The sequence below is a fragment of the Colletotrichum gloeosporioides genome (assembly GCF_011800055.1).
Source record: "Colletotrichum gloeosporioides strain Lc1 chromosome Unknown consensus_33, whole genome shotgun sequence".
In the NCBI taxonomy this organism is placed as follows: Eukaryota; Fungi; Ascomycota; class Sordariomycetes; order Glomerellales; family Glomerellaceae; genus Colletotrichum; species Colletotrichum gloeosporioides.
In genome coordinates, this window is record NW_025544678.1 from 37772 (window position 1) to 51533 (window position 13762).

The 13762-nt window shown below is 53.8% G+C and overlaps 5 protein-coding genes across 5 annotated transcripts; 4 read left to right on the forward strand and 1 right to left on the reverse strand.

Annotated features, from left to right (window-relative positions):
* Nucleotides 1-285: 285 nt before the first annotated feature.
* Nucleotides 286-2211, forward strand: GCG54_00000055 (Homocitrate synthase; the record flags this gene model as incomplete). Its single annotated transcript, XM_045400198.1, has 9 exons — nucleotides 286-385; nucleotides 449-474; nucleotides 534-606; nucleotides 669-877; nucleotides 931-1047; nucleotides 1106-1339; nucleotides 1403-1469; nucleotides 1527-1784; nucleotides 1838-2211. The coding sequence occupies 9 exons, from the start codon at nucleotides 286-288 to the stop codon at nucleotides 2209-2211; spliced, it is 1458 nt and encodes a 485-aa protein (XP_045265848.1).
* Nucleotides 2212-2844: 633 nt separating this feature from the next.
* Nucleotides 2845-3507, forward strand: GCG54_00000056 (uncharacterized protein; the record flags this gene model as incomplete). Its single annotated transcript, XM_045400199.1, has 1 exon — nucleotides 2845-3507. One exon carries the CDS (start codon nucleotides 2845-2847, stop codon nucleotides 3505-3507), a length of 663 nt encoding a protein of 220 aa, XP_045265849.1.
* Nucleotides 3508-3900: 393 nt separating this feature from the next.
* Nucleotides 3901-5123, reverse strand: GCG54_00000057 (tRNA(His) guanylyltransferase; the record flags this gene model as incomplete). The annotated part of the gene is made up of 7 exons (XM_045400200.1): nucleotides 3901-4119; nucleotides 4172-4276; nucleotides 4335-4423; nucleotides 4513-4685; nucleotides 4741-4917; nucleotides 4971-5060; nucleotides 5110-5123. 7 exons carry the CDS (start codon nucleotides 5121-5123, stop codon nucleotides 3901-3903), a joined length of 867 nt encoding a protein of 288 aa, XP_045265850.1.
* Nucleotides 5124-5583: 460 nt separating this feature from the next.
* On the forward strand, nucleotides 5584-7074 carry GCG54_00000058 (Set1 complex component swd1; the record flags this gene model as incomplete). Its single annotated transcript, XM_045400201.1, has 2 exons — nucleotides 5584-5972; nucleotides 6021-7074. Coding segments are annotated over 2 exons (1443 nt in total), but the record flags the coding sequence as incomplete, so codon positions are not given.
* A 1015-nt stretch (nucleotides 7075-8089) lies between these two features.
* GCG54_00000059 (DNA-directed RNA polymerase II subunit RPB1) lies at nucleotides 8090-13539 on the forward strand (the record flags this gene model as incomplete). The annotated part of the gene is made up of 4 exons (XM_045400202.1): nucleotides 8090-8446; nucleotides 8511-12804; nucleotides 12837-13361; nucleotides 13421-13539. The coding sequence occupies 4 exons, from the start codon at nucleotides 8090-8092 to the stop codon at nucleotides 13537-13539; spliced, it is 5295 nt and encodes a 1764-aa protein (XP_045265852.1).
* Between the last annotated feature and the right edge of the window lie 223 nt (nucleotides 13540-13762).

Sequence of the window (13762 nt, forward strand, 5' to 3'; positions counted from 1 at the left end):
CGCCGTACTCGGTCATCACTGGCCATCCCGCCCAATCCACTCCTTGTAGCGTCCGCCTCGCCTCAGTCGGCCTGCTTCTGGCTTCCCAGCATAATTTTTTTCCTTTACATACAAAGGCTGCCTCTGCCACTCTCTCCCCGGTTACGTCTCTTCTCCTGTGACTCAACCAGCTTTACCCCAAAATCTTGTATAAATATCGTCACCATCCAGACTCTGGAAATCCCGCCTTCCATCGATTCGATCCATCAACCCCGAACCTCGACCGCCGCTGTATGAACATACAAAATGTGCCCTACTCCTGATGTCCCGGCCACCAACGGCCAGTCCAATGGCACCAATGGCCACACGAACGGCTCCAATGGCGCTGCCAACGGCAACAACGCTGGTGCGTAATACATGATCGTTGCGCGACAACTTTTCGACCGTGACTGACTCTTCTCGCGTCCAGACCACCCTGGCTACACTGCCATTCCCGTAAGGACACCCAAACTGGTTTCCCACCGTGACGCCCTGTTCTGACTCCGATCGCGCAGACCAAGCAGAAGCACAGCAACCCTTACCAGCCGGTAGGAGACTTCCTCAGCAACGTCGACCGTTACAAGATTAGTATGTTCTGCCGTGCTCTGGGCCCTGCACTCAAAAGCAGCCACTGACTGGAGGCGCAACAGTCGAGTCCACTCTGAGAGAGGGCGAGCAGTTCGCCAACGCCTTCTTCGACACCGAGACCAAGATCAAGATTGCCAAGGCTCTCGATGACTTCGGTGTCGACTACATCGAGCTGACCTCCCCCGCCGCTTCTGAGCAGTCCCGCAAGGATTGCGAGGCCATCTGCAAGCTCGGCCTCAAGGCCAAGATTCTGACTCACGTCCGCTGTCACGTAAGAAGTCTCGCCATCTTGCGAGCAAGACTCCGACGCTAATCAGTAAACAGATGGACGATGCCCGTCTGGCCGTCGAGACCGGTGTCGATGGTGTTGATGTCGTCATTGGCACCTCTTCCTACCTGCGCGAGCACTCTCACGGCAAGGACATGACCTACATCATTAACGTGGGTCTAACTTCAATCCCGAGTCGCGTAATGATTTACTGATAGTTTCTATGATCAGACTGCCATTGAGGTTATCCAATTCGTCAAGTCCAAGGGTCTCGAGATCCGTTTCTCCTCGGAGGACTCCTTCCGCTCCGACCTCGTCGATCTGCTTTCCGTCTACAGCGCTGTCGACAAGGTCGGCGTCCACAGAGTCGGTATCGCCGACACCGTCGGTTGCGCCAGCCCTAGACAGGTCTACGACCTCGTCCGCACGCTCAGAGGTGTTGTTAGCTGTGACATCGAGACTCACGTAAGTCGCTTCTGAGTGCAAAGCTTTCACAAAGACCCGGCCATGCTGACGCGCGAGATTTAGTTCCACAACGACACCGGATGCGCCATTGCCAACGCCTACTGCGCTCTTGAGGCTGGTGCCACCCACAGTGAGTCGCTTTCCGTAGCCAGTGCTTGGTAAACTACTTGCTAATTGCCTGTCGCAGTTGACACCTCCGTCATCGGTATCGGTGAGCGCAACGGTATCACCCCCCTGGGTGGTCTGATGGCTCGCATGATCGTCGCCGCCCCCGAGTACACCAAGTCCAAGTACAAGCTCCACAAGCTCAAGGAGCTTGAGGACCTGGTCGCCGAGTCTGTCGAGATCAACATTCCCTTCAACAACTACATCACTGGCTTCTGCGCCTTCACCCACAAGGCTGGTATCCACGCCAAGGCCATTCTCAACAACCCCAGCACATATGGTACGTGGTCCCGCTACAGTGTTTCGCCAGTGACGAAAGCTAATTCGGAGCAGAAATCATCAACCCTGCCGATTTCGGTATGAGCAGATATGTCCACTTCGCCTCGAGATTGACTGGATGGAACGCGATCAAGAGCCGTGTCGAGCAGCTTGGCCTCACCATGACCGATGCGCAGGTCAAGGTCGTTACTCAGAAGATTAAGGCCCTGGCAGATGTCAGGCCGATCGCCATTGATGACGCTGACTCAATTATTCGTACATTCCACCTGAACCTCAACTCTGACGAGGAGAAGCCCCTTCTGCCGAACTTGACTGCCGAGGAGCAGGCCAAGTTCGAGCAGGCGGAAAGAGAGCTTGCTGGCGAGCCGGAGAAGCGTGCGTTGGATGATGCTGCAGCGGAGCCCGCTGCCAAGAAGGTTAAGGCGTAAATATTGTTTTCGGGATGCATACGGGACTTCAAAAAAGGGGGCATCTACTTGTAAAATCATAGAGGGGAGAGCTACAAAAGTGTTTAGTTCAGATACCTCATATCAACGACGAAATGGAACGTTCTTACTACGTAACTTTGACGCAGACTCCGATGTCGCCGTTGCTACAATTTTCCCCAGGAACTAGTAGAGCGCTTGCCTCAAGCTTCACCAAGCGCAGACATTCAGGCCACGTAGCTTAAAATGACAATTGCTATCCATCCCTTAGGCTCACCGCTCTTGGTCACAATAAAATCAATGGTCATCACGTCGCGTGCCCGTTGTCCAGGTAAAGCTCCAAAAAGTTACAGACCGGGGTCCAATTGGTGGGGCTTGGCCAAGGAGCTAAGATAAGATAAGCAGCGGCAGAATGCAAAAAAAAAACCTAAGTCACTGACCACTGGATGTCTAACCGCCCGCGCTGAAGCCCTTCTCTGAACCGCCAACGTCCAAAACTTCACCTGGAGAATGCGCATCCCTCCCATGCCTTCATGACACAATAGAAGCCGACCGAAATATCTCTCTTGAACGTCGACTTCAAATTTGACCGATCGTAATACCGGTCGCGATCGCACCATACACACAAACTCCAAGATGGATGCGCACGCCCTGCTCTCGCGGCAAGGGTGGCGCGGCAAAGGGCACTCGCTCCACGCAACGGACGACGCAATCGGCCTCGCGAAACCGCTGCTCCTCAATCGCAAAGACAACACCAAGGGCCTCGGCCAAAAAGCGCATTTCACGAGCGACACGTGGTGGATGAATGCGTTCGACGAGCAGCTCCAGGGCCTGGACACGTCGAAGAAGGGGCAGGTCACGCAGACCGTCACGCAGGGACGGCTGAACCAGATCGAGAAGGTTTCAGGCGGAAAATGGATGCTATACGCGAGCTTCGTCAGGGGCGGATTCTTGGATGGAACGATCAAGGGGCGGGAGGAGGATAGCGGCGCTTCGACGCCGGAGAGCGAGGAGACGAGTGGCGATAGCGAGGATGGAGGCGTCAAGCTGTCGAGGGGCAAGGAGAGGGGCGAGACTAAGGAGGAGAAGAGGGCGAGGAAGGCTGCGAGGAAAGCGAGGAAAGAGGCGAGGGAGGCGAGGAGAAAGGAACGGGCTCTGAAGAAGGCGAAGAAGTCTAAGGCGGTGGAAAAGGCCGATAAGGGCAAGGTGAGGGAGGAGTCTAAGGAGGAGAGGAAGGCAAGGAGAGCGGCGAAGAAGGCGAAGAGGGCAGCGAGGAAAGGAAAGACCGAGTCCGGGTGAGGTTGATCTGGCCAGGACATGGATCAGCTATAAAACCGACGGATCTCGGGCCCACAGGTAGACAACACTGCCGACTGGGAGATAATCGCGCCGTTCACATAACGAGCGTTAACGCTTGGTGACTAGGCATCATCGGGCGAGGCCGGCGATTGCCGCATGGAACACACCAGCCCGAAAGATACCACTGGCGCAGCATACACAGCGCTGCTTACGGCAGAGTTTGCGATATAGAATCGGAGCGCAAGATACACATCCGCGGTGTAACGGTATGCTTTTCAGCATAACCGGCCGCCCTAATTCAACTTTTACGCCATCTAAGCTGCCGACGCTCACAGTCTTCCGTTGTGCAGTTGTCTCTCATGCACAGGCTTCGGGCCCATCTAAACCACACATCTAAGGTTCTTTGGGCGTCTTACCCGGCTTATTGGATAGTAGCCACGGCCTCCTGTCCCAAAAGTCGTCCTTGATGATGTCCAGATGCTCTATCACGACGCGGGCCTTGTTGCGCTTCTTCTTTTCCTTCTCAGCCTGCGACTTGCTCTGTTGCGTTGGCTCGGCCAGAGCATCTGCGGCTTCAGATGCATTGTGAGTTCCGGGCTCGACGAGTTCGTACTATGATTGTGTTAGGATTTTCGTAATTAAGAGGGAGTAGAAATTTCTTTACGTCTCGGAAGATCACGCTGCCCTTCTTGTACATCTCAGGCTCATTGTTATAGTTGATGTTGAATTTCGAGAAGAGAATCTCATTCTTGTCGCCGGAGACGGTGCCCTGGAAAACGTTCAGTTTATTTTGAGAACGGGAGTATTGTCCCTGTTATATGACTCACCGCAAGTCGTTGCTCGGCTTCCTTGTTGTCATAACCGCCTAGTTGGATCAAGGACCAAAATGTTGTATTGTACAAGTTGTTGATGTGGCCTATAAGAATGAGTCAACCCGAAATTCATGATAGAAAAACTCTAAGCAACATTTTGCTGCCCGTATGACTCAGATATGTCAAAACTTACAGTCAACCTGACGCCAGCTCATGTAGTCTCTCAGGTTTGAGACAGTGGGATAGCAAACAGCCCTGCCATCAAAACTTGGCAGAGGTGGTGAAAGCGGGGTATCAGGGAAGTATTGTGACCACAAGTAGATGTAGTTGGCAGTGAATGTTGATACAACTGTGCTCACTAGCTTACTAGAATTTTGTGAGTTTGCGTACTGTGTTGCTGAAGAGTTTTGGTCTCCCCTACCTGGCTCTTCTTTCGAACAGCGTACATGATTTGTGGAAGACGAAGCTGTACTCATCGCTGACGCCATACGCTATGGTGATGTCTGGAAGTTCTGTTACCACGACGCGCGCGGCCGCGTTCATGAGATCGAGCGCCCTCTTGTCGTTCGGCTTCTCGAATTGATACTTGGCGCATAGTCTGTGAGTCAGTCAGAGGCATTCAGTTGTTCGTCTGGTCCGATGTCCCCTTACTTTGTGAAACCTCTCCCGTCGATACGAACCACAATCCATGTGTTTGGAAGAAGTGTGTCAGCTTGCTCGAAAGCCTTTACATATTCGAACCTATGATATGAGTTAGTCAAGCCCCGAGCTTCATATCGGGCGAACGTACTTGGAATTCGCCATAATGAGAATATTCGTGCTGAGCCTGTCAAGGTTGATAGGTGAACACTCAAGAACAGGACATAGGGCCGAGGATGGAATAAGAGGAATCGGGCTCGAAACAGGAGGTCAGGAGTCGTCACCCTCCTTTGACATGCGTCAACCTCGAATGACAGCAAGAGATGGATTTCAGGTAGAGTTCGCGCCGAGTGTAGGGCGGGAATGGTGGGGGAGGGGTTGTCGCTCCTTCAGTGGGGTTCGTCGCTGAAAAGCTACGTCCAAGCACCTAACATAAGTCCCTGATCCCTGCAACCTCTGCTGTCAGCCTTGCAGGCGCGATGGAATAAAGGCAATCGCAACCGCGCACGGCTAAACGATAATTTGCGAGTTTGGAGCTCTCAGGGCTTCCATTTTCTCAATTATCTACCAGCACCTTGTCGCTTCGAAATTGGCTGCACTTGCCCGAATATTTTCACTTGCAGCCCTATCGAGCGTCATGAATTTCCTGCTTAGCAACGAAGAGAACGAGGCCATTGCCGCCGTCGAAGCAATCAATGCGATCAACAACACAAATACGATTCGGTCCGGCCACTCAACATGTCTGCGTTTCAACCGAGCAGGCGACCTTCTTGCTTCTGGCAGAGTCGATGGAACGGTGGTGATTTGGGATATTGAGACTATGGGAGTTGCCAGGAAGATGCGCGGCCACAACAGGAGCATCACATCACTAAGCTGGTCAAGATGCGGCCGGTATCTGCTATCGGCCTGTCAAGGGTGGAAGGCCATTCTGTGGGATCTCAAAGATGGCAAAAGATACCGCGAGGTTCGCTTTCGAGCCCCTGCCTACATCGCCGAGCTCAACCCATTCAACCAGTGAGTATACTCCCCCCCACGTCAGAAGAACTTTACTGACGCGATAAGTCACCAGTTTGTGGCCTCCATCTTCGAAGAGCAACCGATACTCGTGGACATATCAGACGTGAACGATGTGAAATACCCACTGCCATCAGCGCCGAAGCACCCCGAGGGAGAAAGAACCGAGAAGCAGTTGAAAGAGGACGCGAAACAGATGACAACGGTTACGATTTATACATCTACCGGCGAGCACATACTAGCGGGCACAAACAAGGGATGGGTGAACGTCATTGATGTCAAAACGAGAAAGACGATATACTCGGAGAAACCTTGCAGCGGCGTCATCACAACACTGCGTCTCAACAATTCGGGACGTGTGTTGTTGATCAATGCGCAAGATCGTATCGTCAGAACCTTTCACATTCCGAACCTGGCGGCGGAAGACTTGGACCTCGATACGGTACACTTTACGAAGGAGCACACATTCTCGGACCAGGTCAACAGGTTATCTTGGAACCACGTCACGTTCAGCTCCGCTTCCGAATACGTAGCAGCGTCGACCTATAATAATCACGAGATATACGTATGGGACAGAGGCATGGGAAGCACGGGATTGATACGAATCCTGGATGGACCCAAGGAGGAGCAAGGTGTTGTTGAATGGCATCCAGATCGACCGTTCATCGCTACGTGTGGCCTGGAGACGGGGAGGATATACGTCTGGTCCGTCATCCCAGAACAGAAATGGTCGCGACTTGCACCAGACTTTGCGCAGGTCGAAGAGAACCAGGAGTATGAGGAGAAAGAGGACGAGTTTGATATCTACGGTCAGGAGGAATTGACCAAGAGGCGGCTGGACGCCGAGGACGAGGATATTGACGTGGTCAGCTCTGACTTTCTTCACGTGAACAACGGGGGCAAAGAAGCGTTCCGCATGCCGATTCTTTTCGATCTTGGCGAGAGCGACAGCGAAGAGGAGTTTGTCGCGGTATCTACCGGAACCATGAGGAGAAGGAGTCCAGGTGCGGACGGTGAGATACCGGATAGCGAGGTGATTGAGGAGAAGATTCCATCAAGGAAGGGTGCAACCAAGCCGTCCAAGGCTGGCAGGAGGCGATGAAGGACTTGCTGTTACTTCAGTGTGGTGTTTCGACTGCTCCAGCAGCCTGGATAAAGCGTCGGTGTAGACGCGTGACAGGGCGTTGGATCGCGTAGCTATGGGACGAGCTTCGGTTGGCGTCCAGACCCCTGCTAAATATTTAGCGCGACGGCGGTGATGCCAGAATCCAGCTTTGTACAGCTGCTTATTAATAGCAAACAATGCCCAAGTGGTTTTAGCAAGCGCAATTTGAACGTAGTCGTGCCCGAAAGAGTGCATCGAGACGTCAAGAAAAGACCTCGAGTCAATGAAAAAAATTTTTTGACTCATCGGCCAGTTGCAACTTGAGGCCAGTCAGCCAGCGCGCCTTCCAACGAATCTCCTTAGAAACGTCAAGGTAAGGTAGAGCTACTTCTGTCCTCGTAAGAGATTGGTGCGTTTCAGGATTTTTGCGGGTACCCGGACTACCTCCAGCGGGAGCCTTAGGCACGCGTTCCCAGCCAGAGAAGGAGAGAAAGGAGCGTGACTGCCTACTCCGGCTAGCGTCCTTTGACAGGCTGCGCCAGCCGCCTCCAGGCAAGATTTCTCTGACCTCGCTCCTCGCTTTTGCCTCCACGGCTTCACATCTACAACTACCGACAAGCCATCGCTTCACCACGCGCATCGTCGGAGAGCGCGTCAAAGCACCAGCACACTCCTTTCCGACTCGACGACCGATATCACGATCGCGATTTTTTCTTCGACTCGCCCGCGCTCGGAAGCCGCGATTGGGAGGAACTGTGGAACCTTCTCCTGGGCCGCTGGCCGGGGATTGGCGTGGTCAAGAGCGCCATCATTGGAACGACTTTTCTCGACCTTTTGCATCTCGACGAGCGTTTCGTACGATAGAATTTTGCATTTCCGACTTTTTGCGCCTGCTTTGCGACCTTTTCGAGTCGCGTAACGACTATCTGCGGCATCCGCGTTTTTCGCCCCCGGACTCTGCCAGTCACGCTTCGACACCTTCCTTCCCGACTCCGTCAGAAAAACCGGCAATATGGCGAACCTGTATTTTACGCACTCGAGTGCGCCGATCAAGACGGTGGAGGAGATCCAGTTCGGTCTGATGGCGCCCGAGGAGATCAAGAATATGAGTGTTTGCCACGTTCTCTACCCCGAGACCATGGACGAGACGCGCACCAAGCCTCGTGACGGCGGTCTGAACGACCCCATGCTCGGTTCCATCGATCGCCAATTCAAGTGCAAGACCTGCAACCAGGCGATGGGCGAATGTCCAGGTCACTTCGGCCATATCGAGCTGGCCAAGCCTGTGTATCACCCCGGCTTCATCAAGAAGGTGAAGAAGGTGTTGGAAATCGTCTGCCATAATTGCAGCAAGGTGCTGGCGGATAGAGTTAGTCTAACCGGCGTTGCTTGACAGCCACCTTGACTCTATTGTGCTAACCTACCCATCTCAGAGCGACCCAGAATTTCTGCAAGCCGTGAACACCAGAGACCCAAAGGTTCGATTTAACCGGATATGGAATATCTGCAAGAAGAAGACCCGGTGCGAGAACGAGACCAAGGAGGTCAAGAACGACGATGGAGAGTACAGTTTGGGAATGAAGCAGGCTCCCGTCAACCACGGTGGTTGCGGCAATATCCAGCCCAGAGTTCGTCACAAGGCGTTGCAGCTCATCGCCAAGTACGAGTCGTCTGGCGAGGATGGTGTGAAGAAGAAGGAGGAGCCTCAAATCACCCCCGAGATGGCTCATAACATTCTGCGCCGCATCAGCGATGACGACCTGAGAGACATGGGTCTGAACCTCGAGTACGCTCGTCCGGAGTGGATGATCGTTACTGTTCTGCCAGTTCCGCCTCCGCCTGTTCGTCCTAGTATTTCTATGGACGGCACCGGCCAAGGCCTGAGAAACGAAGATGATTTGACCTACAAGCTGGGCGATATCATTCGAGCCAACAGCAACGTCAAGCAGGCCATTCGCGAAGGCTCTCCTGCTCACATTGCTCAAGACTTCGAGCAGCTTCTGCAGTACCACGTTGCCACCTACATGGACAACGACATTGCTGGACAACCTCGTGCTCTCCAAAAAAGTGGTCGTCCCGTCAAGGCTATTCGTGCCCGTCTCAAGGGCAAGGAGGGTCGTCTCCGTGGAAACCTGATGGGTAAGCGTGTTGACTTCTCGGCACGTACCGTTATCACTGGTGACGCCAACTTGTCTCTCGACGAAGTCGGTGTGCCCCGAAGCATTGCCAGAACTCTCACCTACCCTGAAACAGTCACGCCATACAACATCGGCAGGTTGCACGAGCTGGTTCAAAACGGACCCAACGAGCACCCTGGTGCCAAGTATGTTATCCGCTCTGACGGAACCAGAATTGATCTTCGTCATCACCGTCGAGCCGGACAGATTTCGCTCGAGTACGGCTGGAAGGTCGAGCGTCACTTGATCACGGGCGACTACATCATCTTCAATCGTCAGCCCTCCCTGCACAAGGAGTCCATGATGGGTCACAGAGTTCGTGTGATGCCATACTCTACTTTCCGTCTGAACTTGTCCGTCACCTCACCCTATAACGCCGATTTCGACGGTGACGAAATGAACCTTCACGTTCCTCAAAGCGAAGAGACGAGAGCAGAGGTCAAGGAACTGTGCTTGGTACCGATCAACATCGTATCACCGCAAAGAAACGGTCCCCTCATGGGTATCGTGCAGGACACTCTTGCCGGCGCCTACAAACTCTGCCGTCGTGACGTTTTCCTCACCAAGGAAGCCGTGATGAACATCATGCTCTGGGTTCCCAACTGGGACGGCGTAATTCCCCCACCAGCTATCATTCGTCCTCGACCAAGATGGACGGGTAAGCAGATCATGAGCATGGCTATTCCCAACATTGTCAGCTTGCACAATGCCCCGGATTCCAAGGAAGACAACCCGCTTAAGGACGAGGGTCTTCTTATTCAATCCGGCGAGCTCCTTTACGGTTTGCTTTCCAAGAAGAACATCGGTGCTGCCAGTGGTGGTATTGTCCACATCGTCTACAACGAGCACGGCCCCGAAGCGTCTATGAAGTTCCTTAACGGGGTTCAACAAGTCGTCAACTATTGGCTGTTGCACAATGGTTTCAGCATCGGTATCGGTGACACGATTCCCGATAAGTTGACCATTGAGAAGGTGCAGGTGCATATCGACGAGCACAAGGCGGAAGTCGAGGCCTACACTCAGCAGGCTACCGCCAACGAGCTCGAGCCTCTGCCCGGTATGAACATTCGTGAAACTTTCGAGAGCAAGGTTTCCAAGGCCCTCAACACTGCCCGTGATAAGGCTGGTACCACTACACAGAAGAGTTTGAAGGACTTGAACAACGCAGTCACCATGGCTTCGTCTGGTTCCAAGGGTTCATCCATCAACATCTCCCAGATGACTGCGCTTGTCGGACAGCAGATTGTCGAGGGTAAGCGTATTCCTTTCGGCTTCAAGTACCGGACGCTGCCCCACTTCACCAAGGACGACTACTCCCCCGAAGCTCGTGGTTTCGTCGAAAACTCTTACCTCCGTGGCCTGACGCCAAGCGAGTTCTTCTTCCACGCCATGGCTGGTAGAGAAGGTCTGATCGATACCGCTGTCAAGACTGCCGAAACCGGATACATCCAGCGTCGTCTGGTCAAGGCTCTTGAGGATGTTAGTGCCAAGTACGACGGTACAGTCAGAAACTCCCTGGGTGATATCCTTCAATTCCTGTATGGTGAGGATGGTCTGGACGCTATCTACATTGAGAAGCAGCGGATGGACCACCTCAACATGTCAGACAAGAAGTTCGCTGACCGGTTCCGCCTCGACGTCATGGATGAGACCAGACCAGAAGAGCTTGACTGGCTTGAGTACGGTAATGAGATTTCTGGTGACCCGTCAGTCCAGCAACTTCTGGACGAGGAGTACGAGGCTCTCCTTCATGATCGCAAGCAAGTTCGCAAGATCAACTTCAAGAGGAAGGACGACGAGTCGATGCAGCTGCCTTTGAACATCGTTCGTCTGATGGAAACTTCCAAGAAGCTCTTCGCTGTCGAAGACTTCCAGCGAAGTGACTTGAAGCCTCAGGACGTCATCCCTGCTGTCCAGGCTATGCTTAACAGAATGACCATCGTTCGTGGCAACGACGAAATCTCCAAGGAGGCCGACCGAAGCGCCACCATCCTCTTCAAGGCGCAGATCCGCTCAAGATTGGCCTTCAAGCGTATTGCTTGCCAACAGCGTCTGAACAAGATGGCTTTCGAGCACGTCTTGGGAGAGCTGGAAGCCCGTTGGGACCGTGCCTTTGTCAGTCCCGGTGAGATGGTTGGTGTCATTGCTGCGCAGTCTATCGGTGAGCCTGCCACGCAGATGACCCTGAACACCTTCCATTTCGCTGGTGTGTCTTCCAAGAACGTCACCCTGGGTGTCCCTCGTCTCAAGGAGATTCTCAACCTAGCTCAGAACATCAAGACCCCGTCCATGGTTGTCTACCTGAGTGGCGAGGAAAACGCCAGCCAAGAAGCTGCCAAGGCCCTTCGAAGCACTGTCGAACACACGACCCTGCGGTCTGTTACAGCCGTCACTGAGATCTACTACGACCCTATCATCACCTCGACAAACATTCCTGATGATTTGGATATGGTCGAGTCCTACTATCTCATTCCGGACGAGACTCATGACCGAGCCGAAGATCAATCCAGGTGGCTGCTCCGTCTCACGCTCGATCGTCAGAAGTTGCTCGACAAGGAGCTTACTGTCGAGGACGTTGCTAGGCGCATCAAGGAGGAGTACCCCAACGATCTCGCCGTCATCTTCAGTGACAACAACGCCGAAGAGCAAGTTATCCGCATTCGCCCCATGCACACTGGGAACGACGATAAGGACGAGGATGGTGAGAAGAAGATGGAGGACGATGTCATGCTTAAGAGATTGGAGACTCACTTGCTGGACACTCTTTCTCTGCGCGGTGTGAAGGGTATTGAGAGAGCCTTCTTGAATAAGGAGACGAAGCTCATCGAGACCGAAGACGGAGCATTGCTGGCCGCCAAGGCTGATGAGCGTTGCTCAGAGTGGTACCTGGATACCTCTGGAACTGCTCTCCGCCAGGTCTTGTCTGTCGATGGCGTCGACTCCACTCGCACATACACCAACCACTTGTGGCAGGTTGTTGAGGTCTTCGGTATCGAAGCGGCGAGATCGGCACTTGTCAGAGAATTGACGCAGGTGTTGGCGTTCGACGGTTCCTACGTCAACCACAGACATCTTGCTCTTCTCTGCGACGTCATGACCTACAGAGGTACGATCTCCGCTGTCACTCGTCACGGTATCAACCGTGCAGACACTGGTGCTCTCATGCGTTGTTCCTTCGAGGAGACGGTCGAAATTCTGCTCGAGGCTGCCGCTGTTGGTGAACTGGACGATTGCCGCGGTATTTCTGAGAACGTTATGCTCGGTCAGATGGCACCGATGGGAACCGGTCACTTCGAGGTCCTCCTCGACCCCAAGATGTTGGAGACTGTCATCAGCGACAACTCGCGTATGGGTCTCATGCCTGGTATGCCTGTCAAGGGCGGCGAGGCTGGAGGTGCCGCAACCCCCTACGACTCTGGCTCTCCTATGGCGGATTCTGGATACTTGTCGCTCAGCTCTCCTGCAGCCGGAAACTTCTCTCCCATTGTGGGCGCTGGCTCAGATTCCCCTGCCGGTTTTGGTACCGAGTACGGTGGAGGAGGCTTTGGTGGTATTGGTTCTGTCAACCCGTACTCGGCACAGAGCCCTGGACGGCCAACAAGTCCATTCAGCACGTCACCGACCTCGCCTTTCAGCAGCTACGGATCTTTCTCGCCGTCCTCGCCGAACGCGGGATACTCTCCCACATCGCCACTCATGGACGGTGCTGGCGGTCGTTACGCGACTTCGCCACAGTTCAGCCCTTCTTCCCCGTCGTTCTCCCCGACGTCACCCATGTTGCGACCTACGAGCCCTGCAAGCCCCAACTACAGCCCGACGTCTCCAAGCTACTCGCCGGCTTCTCCCTCGTCGCCAAGGCACTACTCGCCCACCTCCCCGGCGCAGTACGCCTCGCCTACCTCGCCGAGCTACTCTCCTGCCAGTCCCAACTACAGCCCGGCATCTCCCAACCTTCATGGGGCTGGTCCCACGTCGCCATCGTACTCCCCTGCGTCGCCGACGTGGTCGCCAACTTCACCGGAGGCGTACTCGCCGACAAGCCCGAGTTTCAACCAACGAACTCCTGGGGCGCAGCAGTCTCCGACCAGCCCCAGCTACTCCCCAACCGTAAGTGTACCATGGTTCCTATAAACGAAAACCTGGCAAGTTCTAACATGATGTCACAGTCACCTTCTTGGTCTCCGCGAACCCCTGGACCCGGTGGTTCTGGAAACTAAACGTGTGTCGAGCTCTGATGAGGCATCCGATCATGCCTTCGGTTCGCCACTTTCTTTTACTCTCCTAATACGCCGACTAATGATTCTACGGCTTAACTGGTTCTGGTTGATTGGAACATTGCATCTCATCACAGACGCAGGCTGTCACTGATCTCTTCTTTCGCGCGGAGAAAATGGTTGCTATGCATCATAGAAGTGCTCCAGAGACATCACACAAAAACAACACAAGATTGCGCCAAGCAAAATGGCTAGAGGGAAAGGTACTGGACAGGAAGCGGCACGCATATCTAC